Source organism: Paramisgurnus dabryanus, chromosome 21 (genome assembly GCF_030506205.2).
Source record: "Paramisgurnus dabryanus chromosome 21, PD_genome_1.1, whole genome shotgun sequence".
NCBI lineage: Eukaryota > Metazoa > Chordata > Actinopteri > Cypriniformes > Cobitidae > Paramisgurnus > Paramisgurnus dabryanus.
Window position 1 is genome coordinate 9,924,314 of NC_133357.1, and position 15,073 is coordinate 9,939,386.

The 15,073-nt window shown below is 38.7% G+C and overlaps 1 protein-coding gene across 4 annotated transcripts; it reads right to left on the bottom strand.

Annotated features, from left to right (window-relative positions):
- Positions 1 to 1,550: 1,550 nt before the first annotated feature.
- Positions 1,551 to 11,737, bottom strand: myb (v-myb avian myeloblastosis viral oncogene homolog). 4 transcript variants are annotated; one of them, XM_065285458.2, is made up of 16 exons: positions 11,541 to 11,737; positions 9,569 to 9,686; positions 9,111 to 9,182; positions 8,303 to 8,395; positions 7,660 to 7,880; positions 7,363 to 7,585; positions 7,210 to 7,278; positions 6,776 to 6,880; positions 6,261 to 6,452; positions 5,958 to 6,143; positions 4,876 to 5,000; positions 4,597 to 4,708; positions 4,370 to 4,492; positions 3,989 to 4,072; positions 3,773 to 3,877; positions 1,551 to 2,943 (listed from the first exon to the last, which is right to left on the bottom strand). In XM_065285458.2, the coding sequence occupies exons 1-16, from the start codon at positions 11,561 to 11,563 to the stop codon at positions 2,827 to 2,829; spliced, it is 1,968 nt and encodes a 655-aa protein (XP_065141530.1). In that variant the 5' UTR covers positions 11,564 to 11,737; the 3' UTR covers positions 1,551 to 2,826. The 4 variants fall into 4 exon arrangements, with proteins under 4 accessions (XP_065141530.1, XP_065141531.1, XP_065141533.1 ...); XM_065285459.2 differs by having other exon boundaries at positions 1,551 to 2,940; positions 11,541 to 11,736; XM_065285461.2 differs by lacking the exon at positions 5,958 to 6,143 and having other exon boundaries at positions 1,551 to 2,940; positions 11,541 to 11,734.
- Between the last annotated feature and the right edge of the window lie 3,336 nt (positions 11,738 to 15,073).

A 15,073-nucleotide genomic window follows, 5' to 3' on the forward strand; every position in this document is an offset into this window, starting at 1 on the left:
CGTCACTTGAAGTAGTGCAAAACGTGAAGAATAACCTTGCAAATAGTGAGGACCAATTGAACTGTTCTCATTTGGTAGAGCATTGTGTTGGCAATGCAAAAGTCATAGGTTTGGTCCAACACAACACACATACGGATAAATTAAATGTTTAGATTTAATGTGCTGTAAGTCTTCAGTGTCTGCCACAGTAATTTTGACTAAATTTGACATTTTCAAAAGACTTGGCACTCACCGGTAACCAAACATGTGCTCACATAAATATGCACACACACACACAAAAATTTAGTAAAAAACTCTTTGCCGTCTTAATTTTTTTGTTGAATCAACTCGTATTTACAGAACCCAGTCTCACGGAGTTGCATATAAATAGCACCCAGTGTGAAAATCGTGCAATACATACGCCAAATTCCACTTTGGGGTGCATATGATACGCCAGTCCTTCCCATTCACTTAATTGGTGCATCTTTTTTTTGTCCTTTTATTTATTGGTTTCTAATTTTTTTGGCTTTTTTAACTATTTCCGCTTGGGTTTAGGGTTAGAACAACTTTTTGTTATATTAAAATGACATCCTAACCCAAACCACAATTTTAACCCCAACTTGGCTTAAATATTGATAAAAACATGGAGAAACCTGTATATTAAATAACCTCCTTGAGCAAATCTCAAATCTAACCCTAAACCCAAGCGAAAATGGTTTAAAAATAGAAAAAAAGAGAAATCAATAAATAAAACGACAAAAAAAGATGCGCCGTTTAAGTGAATGGGAAGGACCGGCCTATCATATGCACGCCAAAGTGGAATTTGACGTATGTCTTGCACTAGAGATTATTATCGTTATAATAGTTATAATTTATAAAAAAAAATTTTGAAATAAGTCAACTTCATTTTATAAGTTGTATCAACTAATGTCTTGTAAAGAGAAATAATAGCAAGTTGAAATTACTTGTAAATCGGAGTTGATTAAACAAAACATTTAACGCAGCAGATAATTTTTTACAGTGCATAAAACACACTTACATATGAACAATTTAATGTCGTGTCAACCATAATAAAAATCTTAAATGGATAGTTCACCCCACCAAAAGTTGCACCAAACAGATCTGGGGCACCATTGACTTCCATAGTATTATTTTTCCTATGTCAACATTAAGGGAAAGCATACCTAAGATAGCCTGGAGGAATACAGTTTGCAATATTTGCATGTCACACACTATTCTCTCTGATAAAGTGCTAATGGGTCATTTCAGGTTGTTTTCATTCATTTCTCATCTTACAAGCTCTTCTAATGTATTTTAAAAAGTAGTGTTAAAGTAAATACTGTTCGCTACACTTTCTGACCACATAGCCTATTGGATAAGGCCGTTGCAATAAATTTTAATTAAATATTAAAATTACTGTTGTATGTTTATATGAACATTGTTTTCATTTTGGACACATGCATTTAATCTGTGCAAATATACACGGAAGGCTGAAAGAGGTTATATGCTTTTAAACAGAGGCGTTTTCAACGTCGAAAAGAGAACAATCAAAGCATTTTTTTTCAAAAACACACTTTATTTACAAGGCAGTTATAAAAGTCTGTATAAAAACGTATGAAAGTTCATAATCAATGTAAAAAAGTGTTTGTACTTGAAGCTAATACAAAAAGGCAGCGAATAACAAAAACGTTATTGCTAAATGCTTTTGATTGGACACTGCAATCTTAGTATCAAAGGCTTATTGTAATATCAAAAACAAGCTAGGTATAAAAGCAACAATCAGTGTTTTAAAAACTAGAAATACCAATGTAAATCTGATTAAAAATGACATAAAAAAGTGTTTATTAAAAAAATGATAAAGAAATGTTTCGCGTCTCAAAGGCATTTTTTGTCATATAAACCCTTGATTTGAAAATGCTTGGTAAACGTTTTTTTTTCAATTCAGCACAATTGTTAAAAAACAACACTTTTTGTTCTGTTGAAATCTTTCTGCATAGTTGATCAAAAATTTGAAATAGTGCTAATACAACGAAAGCTCAACATGGTTTCGATCTTGGACTCTTTTGAAATGGCAACACTACTAAACTTGGAAAAATTCCTTTGTACACTACACACGTATCACCTAACGTCAAAATTCAATAAGAATTTTTAAACTTGGCAAACAGATTTTTTTTAGGCATTGGGCACGAATAAACAGTTAATCCATGTTTTGGCCAGGAATAGCCTACATGTTGTCAGCAGTGTTGTTGGCATTTGAAATGCATATGCTTTTAATAAGGGCAGTTCTGTTTGACACCCACAGATACATGGTACTGATCTGATCTTTTTTTTTTTGGGTGTATGATTCAGATAATGCTAGGAGTATACACACTCCATACAATTAACACACACATTTAACAAATAAGAGACGAGCAGGAAGCCCAAATACTGGGGTCAAACACTGACAGAGATGCCCACCGTAGTTAATTATTATGCTTAATACAAAATAATAAATTACTGCAAATTGTTCCTTATATTAAAATCCATAAAATTAGACCCGCATAGAGAATTCTTTTCCCAAATATAATACAAAATATTATCATACAAAATACAATATTATTAAAAATGAAATCAAAAGTAGAAAAAACACAACATGTCAACATGAATAATGTCTTTGGTTGGTTAAACGAATGATGGCACAGCTTACACATTGACTGTGCAGTCTAAAAAATGGCTTTAAGCCTCTCCCAAATTATGTACCATAAATGTTGGAGTGTTTCTTTTTAATGTCTTCTCAGAATGATTGTCTTGTCATTAAATCTCCCTCTTTCTTGTCTTTTGTGTATTCATCTGTCTCATTCCATCTCTTTACATGACCAGTGCTCGTGAAGAGTAATTGCTGAGGTATTTGTGCGTGGGTTCAGAGGGCATCGCCTGGTCCTCCACCTTCCCACAAAGCACCTGTTCCCATGTGTTCAACTGCTGCTGGAAAGAAAAAAATGGGATGTAAAGGAGAAAGAAACATAGGGACAAGAAGAGGAAAGTTGGCCAGGTTTTGTACTGTGCCTAATAATAGTATAACTTTATAATTTATGTGTCAATTGAGCGCCTGTTACTACTACAGAATCATCTTCTAGTTTGGGGTATTTAAACTTTACTTTGAGTTTGCATTAACATGTAGTCAATAGGGAATGAGATAAAGCATATTTGGCGTGCTGACGAGGTAATGGCTCGGAGATCGGAATTTTAGCCAAAACCCAGAGCAACCCCCCTCTTTAACTGGGATAGGTGTACTAGCTGAGAGTGAGGCAATGGGGTAAAGGAGGGATGTTGCAAAAACTGACAAGGTGCAGAGGGAACTTAAGTTAAATAAACTTAAATTCAAAATGTATAAATATCTTTGCAACTTTTAAACAAAATATCAATCCAAGTGGCATTTAGTTTAAACAAAACACAAGACAATAACACATTTTAAACTATTTAAAACTAAATATATATTGTATATATAAAAAAATCACATTTTCTTAACTTTCAAAGTTTTTCACTAAATTGTTTTTTCTGTATAAACTCAAACTGATACAGAAAAAGTACTTTGGCGCCATTTAAATGTGCACCTGTGGTTACTTTGCCAAAGCACCTGTGAGAATTTAAGCGGAACTGACTGAAGTAATACTAGGTTACTTCTGAGAAAAGACCTAGTATGATTTTTTTGCAAACGCCACTTAGTTAGATTTTTTTTATTTATGCAATGATTATTTATGCAGTGTGACTTAATACTTTTTGGGGTCACGCAAGTTGGATGGTAGAAGTGTACCTGCAAAGGGCTTCCCACGGGCCTACGGGGCAAATGGGCAGTTTTGTGTCCATCCTCAGTTTTCCCCTCAGTGGAAAGCATCAGTACAGAGCTAGTCAACAGATCCTACAGCAACAGAGAACAGAGGTGTCAAAAAAAAAACACGAAAGGTAAATTCTGAAATGAAATTTTACAAAACAATTTTACAAAATCTATATAAAATAAAGTGGTACTCACAGGCATGTCATGGGCGGAGCCACTGGAAGAAAAGAGCTGGGTGTTGAGATCCTGTCCCTCCCACTGTAGACAAGCTGACTCCACCTACCAACACAAATAGCATCCGGACACATTAACTACTATATACAAATATACCATGCGCGAATTGCAGTAAATTACACAATCTTGCGTATTTAAAGCCTAATGTCTAATTTGTTTACCTTCATTACCCTCGGGCGTCTGAATAAAGCAAGTTTGACTGCGTACTGATATTACTAACAAATTCAAATAGCAACGTACAGTCAAGATGTTTTTACATTTCTGTCATTTGAATATCACAGGGAGATGTATTCAAATGACGAAGCACAAAGAGCCCACATTGGCCTATACGAGCGAACTAACCTCCTGTTTAATCTTTTTTAGGGGGGGCTGGTCCAGGTGCACCCCTCCGACACCGATCTCACACTCCTGAGGTTCTTGCTTTATAGTACCGACCACACCAGAATCTAGAGAAGGACTGTGAACCTAGAATCAGAACAGGAATCTTTCACAAAATATTCAAGAGGTGCAAATGCACGCAAACATAAACATATACATTTATTTTTCAAATGTGGCCTCGAGGGTCTTACCCTTTTCAGTGGTCCGTATTTGGTGTCTTGTATTGTCAGTGCGGACTTGAACGGGGTAGGTGTGCGAGGGGAACATTCCATAATAGAGCGCCGCAAATTTGGGGTCCTGAACCTGAAATGTACATGCACAGGCACTTAAAAAATTGTGTCTGTCAAAGAATTTAACCTGGTGTTTACATTATGTTGAAGGACGTATATGTTATTTTTATCACAACAAAACAAAACTTATGATGGATTTGCATAATTACAAATGCAAAAAAAATCTAAATGGCCTCTTACAGCTCATTTTCCTTCTGAGGTCGGAGAGCAAGGTCATGCTGCAGTGCTTTCTGGGAACAGGCAGGTGAAGACGTGACCGGTAAATTTCGACTGTCTGCGTCTGGGCTCACTGATGCATTGAAGAACTACAATGGAGAAAAACAACAGCTCGGTTGGATGCTAAACAAACACACGAACATTAATTTTCCGAGCTTCAGGAAGACACATGGCTCACACATGGTTGTCCAACACAATCTCATTGGATTTTGTACGACCAAATTCTTACGTTTTTGTACGATTTGCTTTCACCCAGTGATGCTGGGTTTAGGGGTTTAATAATTTTTTTAATAAACGTTTGCTTTTGTACGATTCACTTTGAACGAATTCATACAAATTAGGCACCTTGTAAAATACATACGAAACCCTATCAGGTTGGCAATGGTAATCCTATTTTGGTAAGCTTAAAGCATTATGAGCTCATGCCTTGGAGATGAAATAATTAGCTAAACATACAATATACAAGTACCAACATAGATAGCAGTCAGAGGTACTGCATTAAAATGCCCATACATGCATTTATAACAGGGCGTGTCTGTCAATAACAGGATGTTGATGGGTTGTTTTACGCTTCCCCGGCAGTGAAGTAGTGCAAGGTATACACAGGTATACGGGACATATACCCACTTCTTTATTTGATGGCTTGTGGTACACCCACATAAATTAAGAGTATAGCTAACCACTGTTCCCGCCATTTAAAAAAAGTAACATTAATCGTTCACAATTTTTGATATTAATGTGATTGTTGTGATTGATGCTGTATGTGATGTTTGACATCACCAGGAATATAATTTACAAAAATGAACCAAACTTTAGACATGCAAAATCAACAGTGCAACTGATTCTAGAGTGATAAACTGTTTAAAGACGAGATAAATACGATCAAACATTGTAACATCTTTCTGAGTGGTTCAAAATAACATCATGACATTTATGACGCGTGCACGTGTTAACTAACACACACTGATTTGTATTGGTCTGCTGTCATTGTTTACAAAATGATTGGTGTTTATTGATTATGACGGTTTCAGGCATCGCTTTTGTACCTGAGCAGGAGAAAAAGCCAGCTGTCTGATGGCTGAATGTTTGGGCGTAGAGCAAAGAAATGTGTGGACACTGCTGTCAGCGCTGTGGGCGGGCGAGATGCGGCCCTCTGAGCGCTGATTGGACTGAGCCTTCTTCGTTTTAATCAACCTCCTATCGGAGTGTATGTTGGCCCAGATAGGTGGGGCCTGAGAAGACGAGATCATATGAGGACACCGGGGGGGTGACAAGATGCGAAATACTAGCCACTCTAGATGACGCAAAACCTCCAACCTTTTAGTATTGTGTACTTTCTGGTCTCTTACCGAATCGATGGCGTCAATAAACTCTGGCAAGGTGGAGGTGGTGTCATTGTTTGTGCTGTTTGTGTTGCAATGGGCGCTCTCTTCTGGAAGGCAGCCCTGCTCTAGGGATGGGGCGGGGACGGAAACGGCCACACCCACGGAGCTGTCCGTCAAAGAGCCTCGGTTCCACCCACCATAGCCAGCCATGGAGATCTAAAAAAAAGAGGGCGGGAAAATTTCAGAGAGACGAACTGTGTATGTGTGTGTGTGTGTGTGTGTAGGGCAGAAGTGGGGTGAAATAAAGAGAGGGATGCATGGAGGAAGAACGGTCCGAGAGAAAAGGAACTTGTCGAGTTGAATGATGTGATGTGTTTGGGAGGGGGTCTGAGTTGCATAAGGAGTTAAACAGAGCTTGTGGTGTGATAAGGGGCAATTGCATCATTCAGCAAAGCAGTTAGAATGTGAAATAGACCCCCAGATGCTTCCTTACACACACATGCACTCACAAACACACACACACACACACACACACTCACTGGTAGTGCTTGTTGTCCCTTCAACTCGTTTTCTGTTGACATCAACAGCATCTCAATCTCCTTCACTCGCTTCTCTTTCTCTGGATCTTCTTCATTGTAGTGTCTCTGTATCAGGAAACAAGATAAATCACATGAATACAACTCAGTCACTGCGTGCATATCAAAGATGTGTAGTCTGATTCACAGATGTGACTCTTTTGAGATGATTCGATTGGTTTAAATCAATCACATGAATCAGAGCAGCTTTTGAATCAGCATCTCCCTCACTTACTCACTGGATGTTTTTATGACAACATGCTGCTAAAGATACTCATTTGAATTTTTGGGCCGCCCTCGTCAAAAACAGAATTGCTTTGTATCAGTAACAGTACAAGTATGTAAATGTGTGTAAGTAGTTGCTATATATACGTGATCAAAAAGTGTTCCTGGGTTACCTGGATAACAGCAGTCCCATGTTGAGGAATGTTTAAGATGTTCAGCTGAAGAGCAAGTGGAAATGGGACCTGGACAATAAACATTTATTTTAAACTCAATAACATTGTATGTCTAACAATCACGGTAAGATTTAAGAAGTTTATCGCTCTTACCCGCTGCGAGTCGGACATGTAGTACGGGTACTGGCTGCTCATGGAAGAGGCGGGCATGGATGGGCTGCTTGGTGTGTGATTATAATTTAGGAGGTGAGGAGGTTTGGGAAAGCCGTTGTTTAGTGGAGTTGGGCTAACTTTGGCGGCGTGCTGCAGGTAGCCCTCCTGTTCGACCTTCCGCCGCATAGTGGAGTTCCAGTGGTTCTTGATGGCATTATCGGTCCTGGCAACAAACGGATGTTAGAACTTCCTTGCAATGGTATGTGCAGAATATAAAGCTACCGTAAGTTTTCTTACCTGCCAGGAAGTAGCTTGGCTATCTCAGCCCAACGGTTTCCAAGTTTCTCATGAGCCTGGTAGATGATCTGATCTTCTTCTTCGGTCCACGAGGTCTTCTTCACCTCGGGGTTCAGGTGGTTGTGCCAACGCTCTCTACACTGCTTGCCGATCCGACCTTTTAAGTGCTTGGCGATCACAGACCAACGTTTCGGGCCGTACTTTTGAACCAACTCGATCACCTGATACCGAAAGAGAGAGAGCAAAGTGAATATGAGTAAACAAGAGCAGGGAGGAAGGAAAATGAGGGCAACATAGACACGATTGAAAGAGGGGGTGTAATAGGAAAAGCCTGAACAAACCCAGTGAGAAGGGGAACTCACATTGCATAAGAGTTTTAGGATTGCACACAGACACAGATAGTGGTATTACACTGAATATCTGCACAGTAAACCTGCTAATGACTGCTGGGTCATAAAAATGAGCAGAAATGGAGAAACACCTGGACTTAAGGGTTAATCATTACAATGCAACATCCACTCAGTGGATCTTAATTTTACCCCTTAACTCTTGTTTGCAAGAAGATTACTTGGGTAACATTAATCCTGGGGTTGTACATATCGCTTTTTAATTTATTCAATTGAGTGCCCATCAAATTTCTTACCCGTTGGTCTTCTTCTTTGGTCCACGGTCCTTTGATGAGTTCAGGGTTCAGAACCTTTTGCCAGCGATGCTGACACTGAACATCTGTGCGACTCTGTAACACACACACAAGCATATGATAGATACAGTTACTGTAGTAATATTTTTAGGTTTTCTATGTGGTGTGTGCCCTAAATTGAATTGCAATCATTGTGTTGTTAAATTTGACTTAGATGTTCTCTACATAAGATGAACAGGTGTTTTGGAAACCCCACAGAGTGATTCAGAAATGAAACAACTTTAGTTTCTGATTCTCGTTCGCGTGCCGAGATTTATTTATGCATGCTGATCTATATCTAGATAAAGGTTTTCGCCGACAGAACTGAACTTACAGTACCTCTACGTGTCCGTGGGTGCATGCATAAGGTGTTTACACCAGAAAATGTGTGTGTTGGCATATGCTTCTACCTGAGTGTGCATTTGTGTATGTATGTGTGTGTGTGTGTGTCTGTGTGTGTTTGTACATCCGTGTGTGAATGCAGGTGCACAGTGGATTCTGAAACCTTGCCATACCCCCCCCCCCCCCTTGACTCTGTTCCAAACTAGGCCAGCCAATGAGGAATACCCAATTATGCAAAATTCGCCAAAACGTGCACCCACTTCTACACTACCTGATCCTTTGGCTATTCACATGCAAATGCTCGTATCTAAACCACCACACCTAACATAACCTAACCTAACCCCCTAAAGCTTAAATACACAAGCCGCATACACAGACGCACACAAATTAAAACAATCATAGATACAATCATTCACAAACACACACTCACGGGCAGAAAACTGGCAATGACTTTCCAATCTTCTGAACCATGATGCTCCACCAGCCTCTTCAATTTTTCATCCTGTGAATAGTAATCAAAACATTTTAGCACTGAATACATAAATACATGATTGAATTAATAATGCATGCTTTTTTAAATACACACCTCACAAAGGCTGAAGGGGTATCGGATAAAATAATGTAAATATATTATGGAAATAATAAAAAATATTAACAGTATGAAGTAATCTAGTAACACACCATTCCATTTATATTACTGATCTATTATTTATTACCTATTAACAGGTAAAATAGTGCAAAAAAAAAAAACTTTCACCAAAAAAAAAAAAAAATTCACACAAATATGCATTGTTAAATTATATTTGTTAAGTAAAAATAAAATATTTTTTTTGTGTTTGTAATAAATACATAATAACTAATAGGTAAAAAACTAAAAGTTTATCATACCTCCTCACGGGTCCAGCGCGTCTTGCCAAGATGACGTTTTCCTGTCTTGGCATGAGGACCATCATAATCATGATCGTAAATCTCCACATCATCATCATCTTCATCACTACTGTAAACACTGGAAGAAAAAAGAGATTGGAGGCAAAATTATAAAGATGTAGATAATGTGATGGAGAGAGATGGAGAGTAGAAATAAGAAACAAAAATAAAGGAGTGTGGATTGTAAGACAGAGAAGATCATCAATAACATGAAAGCATTAGATGCATGTTGACATACAAAAAAAAAATACTTTAACCCCCATACTTCTATCACGCATTCTAGACGAATTAAGCGATAACACAGTCAACACAAAACCAGAGTGGATGAACCAGTACAGCCAGAAGGTTAGGGTGCAGGGGGGACTCGCTCAGTGAAACCTGTTCTCATGTTTTTGGTTTCCACAGAAACAGCAAGCGTGTGCGTGGACTGGCACTGTTTCGTGATGGATGCGTGTTCAGACCTGCTCAAGTACTGTCAAACCATCTCACCTGGCCGGCTCTTAGCCAATCAGGATCAAGCATGGGCTGACGAGGAGAACAATGTTCTTCTGGCCTTTGTGCCACAGGTGTATCCGTGCATATGTGTGTGAATGTGTATACGCATGTGTGTACTTTAAAACACCATGTTTATGCTTACTACTGATGCTTAAAACAAAAGAGAGATTACTCACTTCCTTCGCTTTGACAAAGCACTTGGTGAGAAATGTAAAACTCAAAACGCACCTAGCTGGCTAAAATAAAATGCAGTCAAACAGTTACAAGCTTTCAGGCTTTCTCTTCTTTAACTAAAAAATTGGTCAAAACTGTGGATGAAGCTTTATTTAAAAGATAAAGCTTTATTTATTTAATTTTCGCTTTAAAAATCACAAAGTCTGTAGTTGATCGTTATGAGAACGATGCATTCCCGTTTTGACTTTATAGTCTCCCCAAATTGCTTCTAAATATACAAATATATATGAATTAATGCTTTGAGTTTGGGGTTTCTGACATTATGCAAATGGTAGCGGGCTACATGACTGTATTTCTTAACCGCAATAAGTTTTCTGCCTGCATGCGCGTTTAGTCATTTGCGGGGTAAATATAGCGACAGGGGTAACAAGTGCACGAGTGACAGACGCGTTGCGTGACTTCGGCACGGGATAACCCCGCAGCCTAATCTTAAAAACCTGATACTTTGTCATAACGCTTCTCTAACTTAAAATATAAATCTAACACTATAATACTAGTGTTCCCACATTTCAGTTATTTTCATATTTACATATTTCATATTCATATTTCAACGTCAAGGTGTTGAGACGTAATACATCCCACTCATATAATTTTAAAATTAATCCAATCACAGTAATAGTGCACCATTAAGTTACCCCCGAAATACGTGGAAAATCCTTAAAACGCGTTTACGATTTATAAAAAGAGCATGCGTAAACACATTATGGTGATGTCTCTGCGATCGCCCGCTATTTTTCAAGCACACTACTGTGGCAGCATCGCCGCTGTCATTGTGCCTCTCACCCATTGTTTCCGAATCATGTTTTTAATTTCAAGCGGGGGAAGTACCGAACCCCACCGTAACCTGTCCAGCGAACCAGCAAAGCGCTATCTGTGAATGAACATTTAAATGAACACGAGCGCGAGACCACCGAGCGGGCGCGAGCAGAGGAGCGCACATGCCAGATGTCCACCTGTTCCGCGCGCCGCTGCGCACTGCGCGCCTCCGCCCGAGGAAATAACTAATTCGCTGACATATGCATGTGCTTTCAAAAACGCGAATAAATGTTCATGCATGTATTTAGGTTGCGTTTTGTCACGCTAATGCAACCAGCAAGAACTGTCAAATTGCATATATGAATACCTCCATATGGAATCTATTAATGTAAATGGTGGAAACAACATGCGCACAAGTTCCTCTTAAAATGTAATAACTTTATCTCACCTGTGTCTAGGCCGCCTCGCCATCCCGCTTCTCAAGACGAGGGTAGAGAGGTGATGGTGAACGCGCTCGGCTCAAGGTTGCTGAAGTGGAGTGCTGTCAGTTACTACGGTAGGCTCCACTTCGAGGAGGAAGTGCCGATATTAAACTCTCTTGCGGAGTGTGCGATAGTGTAAACAGATCCATCAGACAAAGCTTGGGACTGCCTCTCCCTCCCGCTAAATTTGGCGCCTCGGGTCCTGCGCATGCGCAGAACTGCGTGGCTAATCGCTCGTCAGTGCGCCTTTGGGCGAGAGGTCCGCGCTAATCTTCCCCTGTTTTTGCCTCTGGAACAATTATATTGTGTTTTTCGGTGTTAAAAGGCAGGGAGGGGAGGCAGCGTGTTGTTGGATCACAATGTGCACTGAATGGGAGTAAAAGTTTGGCAAACAGAGGAAAGAAACAGAGCGTGAGGGGTCCGGGCATCCTAATGCAGTCTCAGCCATAGCCTACTGTAAATGCAGGTGTTCACTTATGTAGATACAAATAACTCGAAAACAGTTCATTTTTATTAGTTATAAGTAAATTAGTATGTTATTTATTTATTTATCTATTTAATTTATTTTTTCCCTGACTGATTTAAACCACATATATTCAGTCTCTCACTTTCATAGGGTTAGTTACTTTCGCTTTTCCTTTTCCAGAAATGTACCACCTCTGGGTTACTTAAAATTTCGCAATACATACATACAACGCTGTATTTCAGTGGTTGAAAGTCAAGGTTAGGTTTTTTGTCTGGATTGAAAAGTAGTGTAGCCCGTTTAAGTTCTCCTACATGTTTTACCTGTTGCCATGTGATAGTCTCTGTAATTGCATAATCTTGTAGGTTAACCAGCAAACTCTCTCTCTCTGCCGCACACCCACATCTGATCACTGAATCCTTGAAGGTTGTGGTCTATAGGTTTTGTTTTTGTTTGCCCATTGCTCTGACTGGTTGGCGTATTGTGGCAGTCACTTATCATATCGGTCAGCGCGAGCCATTGTTTTTGACCACTGACGCTCACGTGCTCAGCGGAGCCCAGCAGTTCGTGATCGCGCCTCTGTTTTGTCTGTGCGCTGGCTGAGAGCGCGCTCATCCATGCATTGCCGAGCAAGGAGGGGTTTATTATGAGGGTGCTTAATCAAAAAAGAAAACATACGACATTTTGCTTTAGTAGCTTATTTCCATGTGCGATAACTGCGTGTAGATACCTAGCCAATAATCGCAACAATCTCACCCTTGGGCCACATGGAATTAAAAGAAAGTTTTGTTTGTATTTATATGCTGTATGTATCTTTGAGGCCATATAGGCAAAACTTCTATTCATAATGTACTTTTATCAGATATTTGTATACCGGTATCTTTTCATACATCTTAATAATGTTTGTAACCTCTAGAAATACAGACCAAAAATATTAAGACTTCCTGAACTCAGTAATTTTGTCCAATAGAGTGTTTTCAAAAAGTGTAATAGAAAAGTGTGAGAAATAATGTTTGTGGCTGGGATGTAAACTAAAGGCTATAAGGTTAAAAGGAAGACGAGTCTATGTTTCAACCTATTTGTTTAAAAAGAAAAAATATTAAATAAGGAAAAAAAACTCCAAACATTTAATGTGCATATTGTTGTAGGAATTGGCATTTGGCCAATGGGGCTTTTAAAGTAGATAACAGACTTGAAGCCAGTCTATTTGTGATATTCTGATTGACAAATAAGAATCAAGTATATGGTTAGTTAAGAACATTGTCCAGCAAGACTTTATGACATCATTACTGTTTCTGAGTAAACTGACAAAATGTTTGCACTATGTTTGGGAAGTGCCCAGTGAATGACTCTTACCAACTCCCTCCTCTCAAACTGTAGTGAGCTTCAAACTGAAGCTTCTAGAAAATGTGAACACACAAGGAGCATCACCTAATATTCATATGGTTATTTTAAAGAGCTCAGTTTTCCATTGCATCATGTTTTTCACTTGTGACCTCAAAATATTTGTGAGTCAGTCTTGGAAACAGACACACACACACACACACACACACACACACACACACACACGCACGCACACACACAGTGATCAATGATGTGTGAGGCTGAAGCATTTAAGTCCTGCTATGGCCTATTTAAAACTCTAAGCACTTTCTTTACTCAGTATACTTTCTCTCTTTGTTTGCGTTTGTGATTATGCATGTCTGTTCTTCCCATGATACCCCCTCATACACACGACTTGTGGCTAACACGTTTTTGAAAGATGCAGTGAATCAAAAATCCCTCACCACACACATACCGCACAGAAGGTGAATTGAGGGGCAATCAAATGTTTATCTCCTGTCTTGTCTACTGCTTGTTGTCTGACCAAGAACAAAGTTTAAACAATGAAGCTCTTCCAAATGTTTTAATAATAACAAGAAAACAAAAAATAATTGTGCATGCATGTGTCATGCACTGAAACTTTTTTCTGCACATAAAAAAACCCCTTCCACTAAAAGCCTTCACAACCCACTCTCTGTATGGGTTACAGGTATATTTATCTGGGTCACTTTAAGAAAGTGTTAAGCAATAAGGCATCTGTGTGTCTTGAGTGTGTTTTTAAGTTAAATTTAGACATGCACTTAACAAAGTTCCAAATGTCATGCAGATGTGAATGAACTTTGTTTAGAACAAACAACAGTATCAGTGACTGTGGTTAAAGCTCTCTTTCTTTTTGTCTCATTCATACTATACACGCTGTTTTCTGCACGTTTCATACAGCCCAAACTAAAAGGGTTAGCTAGGAGGTACGAGCAGGGTACTAGGCTTTTCTCCTTTATTAGTGTAAGGCCATTGCAAGAGTTGATCTTAAAATCATTGGAATTCTGTTTAATAAATGTAAACATTGCCAAATATGTTAAATCGCCATGCATCTTCTTGGTAATTGACACAATTATCAAATAAAATATTTAATATTTCATTTCAACTTTCTAAAAATTTGCTGGGCTTTAGGGTTCTCTGCCTACAGATTTCAAGTTGGCCTGGAAATCATTTAACACCGCTGTGAACATACCCAAGTATCCAACTAGGTACAGAAAAGATTAAGTTCCTAAAAATCTGATACAACTGAGAGGAGAAAGTGACTGAAGGTAATTTCCAGGAGTTGCTTGTGCAGCTGTAGAGTCTTGTACTCCAAGGAAAGATAACCCTCACAGGGGATTTCTTCTGTGCACCTGCATCTGACAGTAAAAATATAAATTAAACAGGTAATATGGGAACAAGTAAACCATTTACACTTTATTAGTCTAATCAGTTATAGGTAAAGAACCCATTGCATATTAACAAAGATAATAATTTTGTTCCATAAGTAAACGTAGTTTCTGAAAAATATCATAGGCTATATAAATACAGCACTCACTCGATATGCAAGTCTATTAATCTCACGAAGTAAATATAAATAACAATATAATATATTTTTAACATTTTTATTGGACGTCCACAGGCGCTGGACGTCCTAGTACTCTGTTTTATTTACTGCGCATGCGCACCCCTCCC

What these genes read in the sequence shown, in the direction of transcription:
- myb (XM_065285458.2), bottom strand. Translation starts at nt 11,563, where the DNA reads ATGGCGAGGCGGCCTAGACACAG. An exon ending in CCTCAGAAGGAAAATGAGCT is followed by an intron (nt 4,709 to 4,875) that starts GTAAGAGGCCAT and finishes TGTACATTTCAG; the next exon opens with GTTCAGGACCCCAAATTTGC. An exon ending in CCGTGGGAAGCCCTTTGCAG is followed by an intron (nt 2,944 to 3,772) that starts GTACACTTCTAC and finishes TTTTCTTTCCAG; the next exon opens with CAGCAGTTGAACACATGGGA.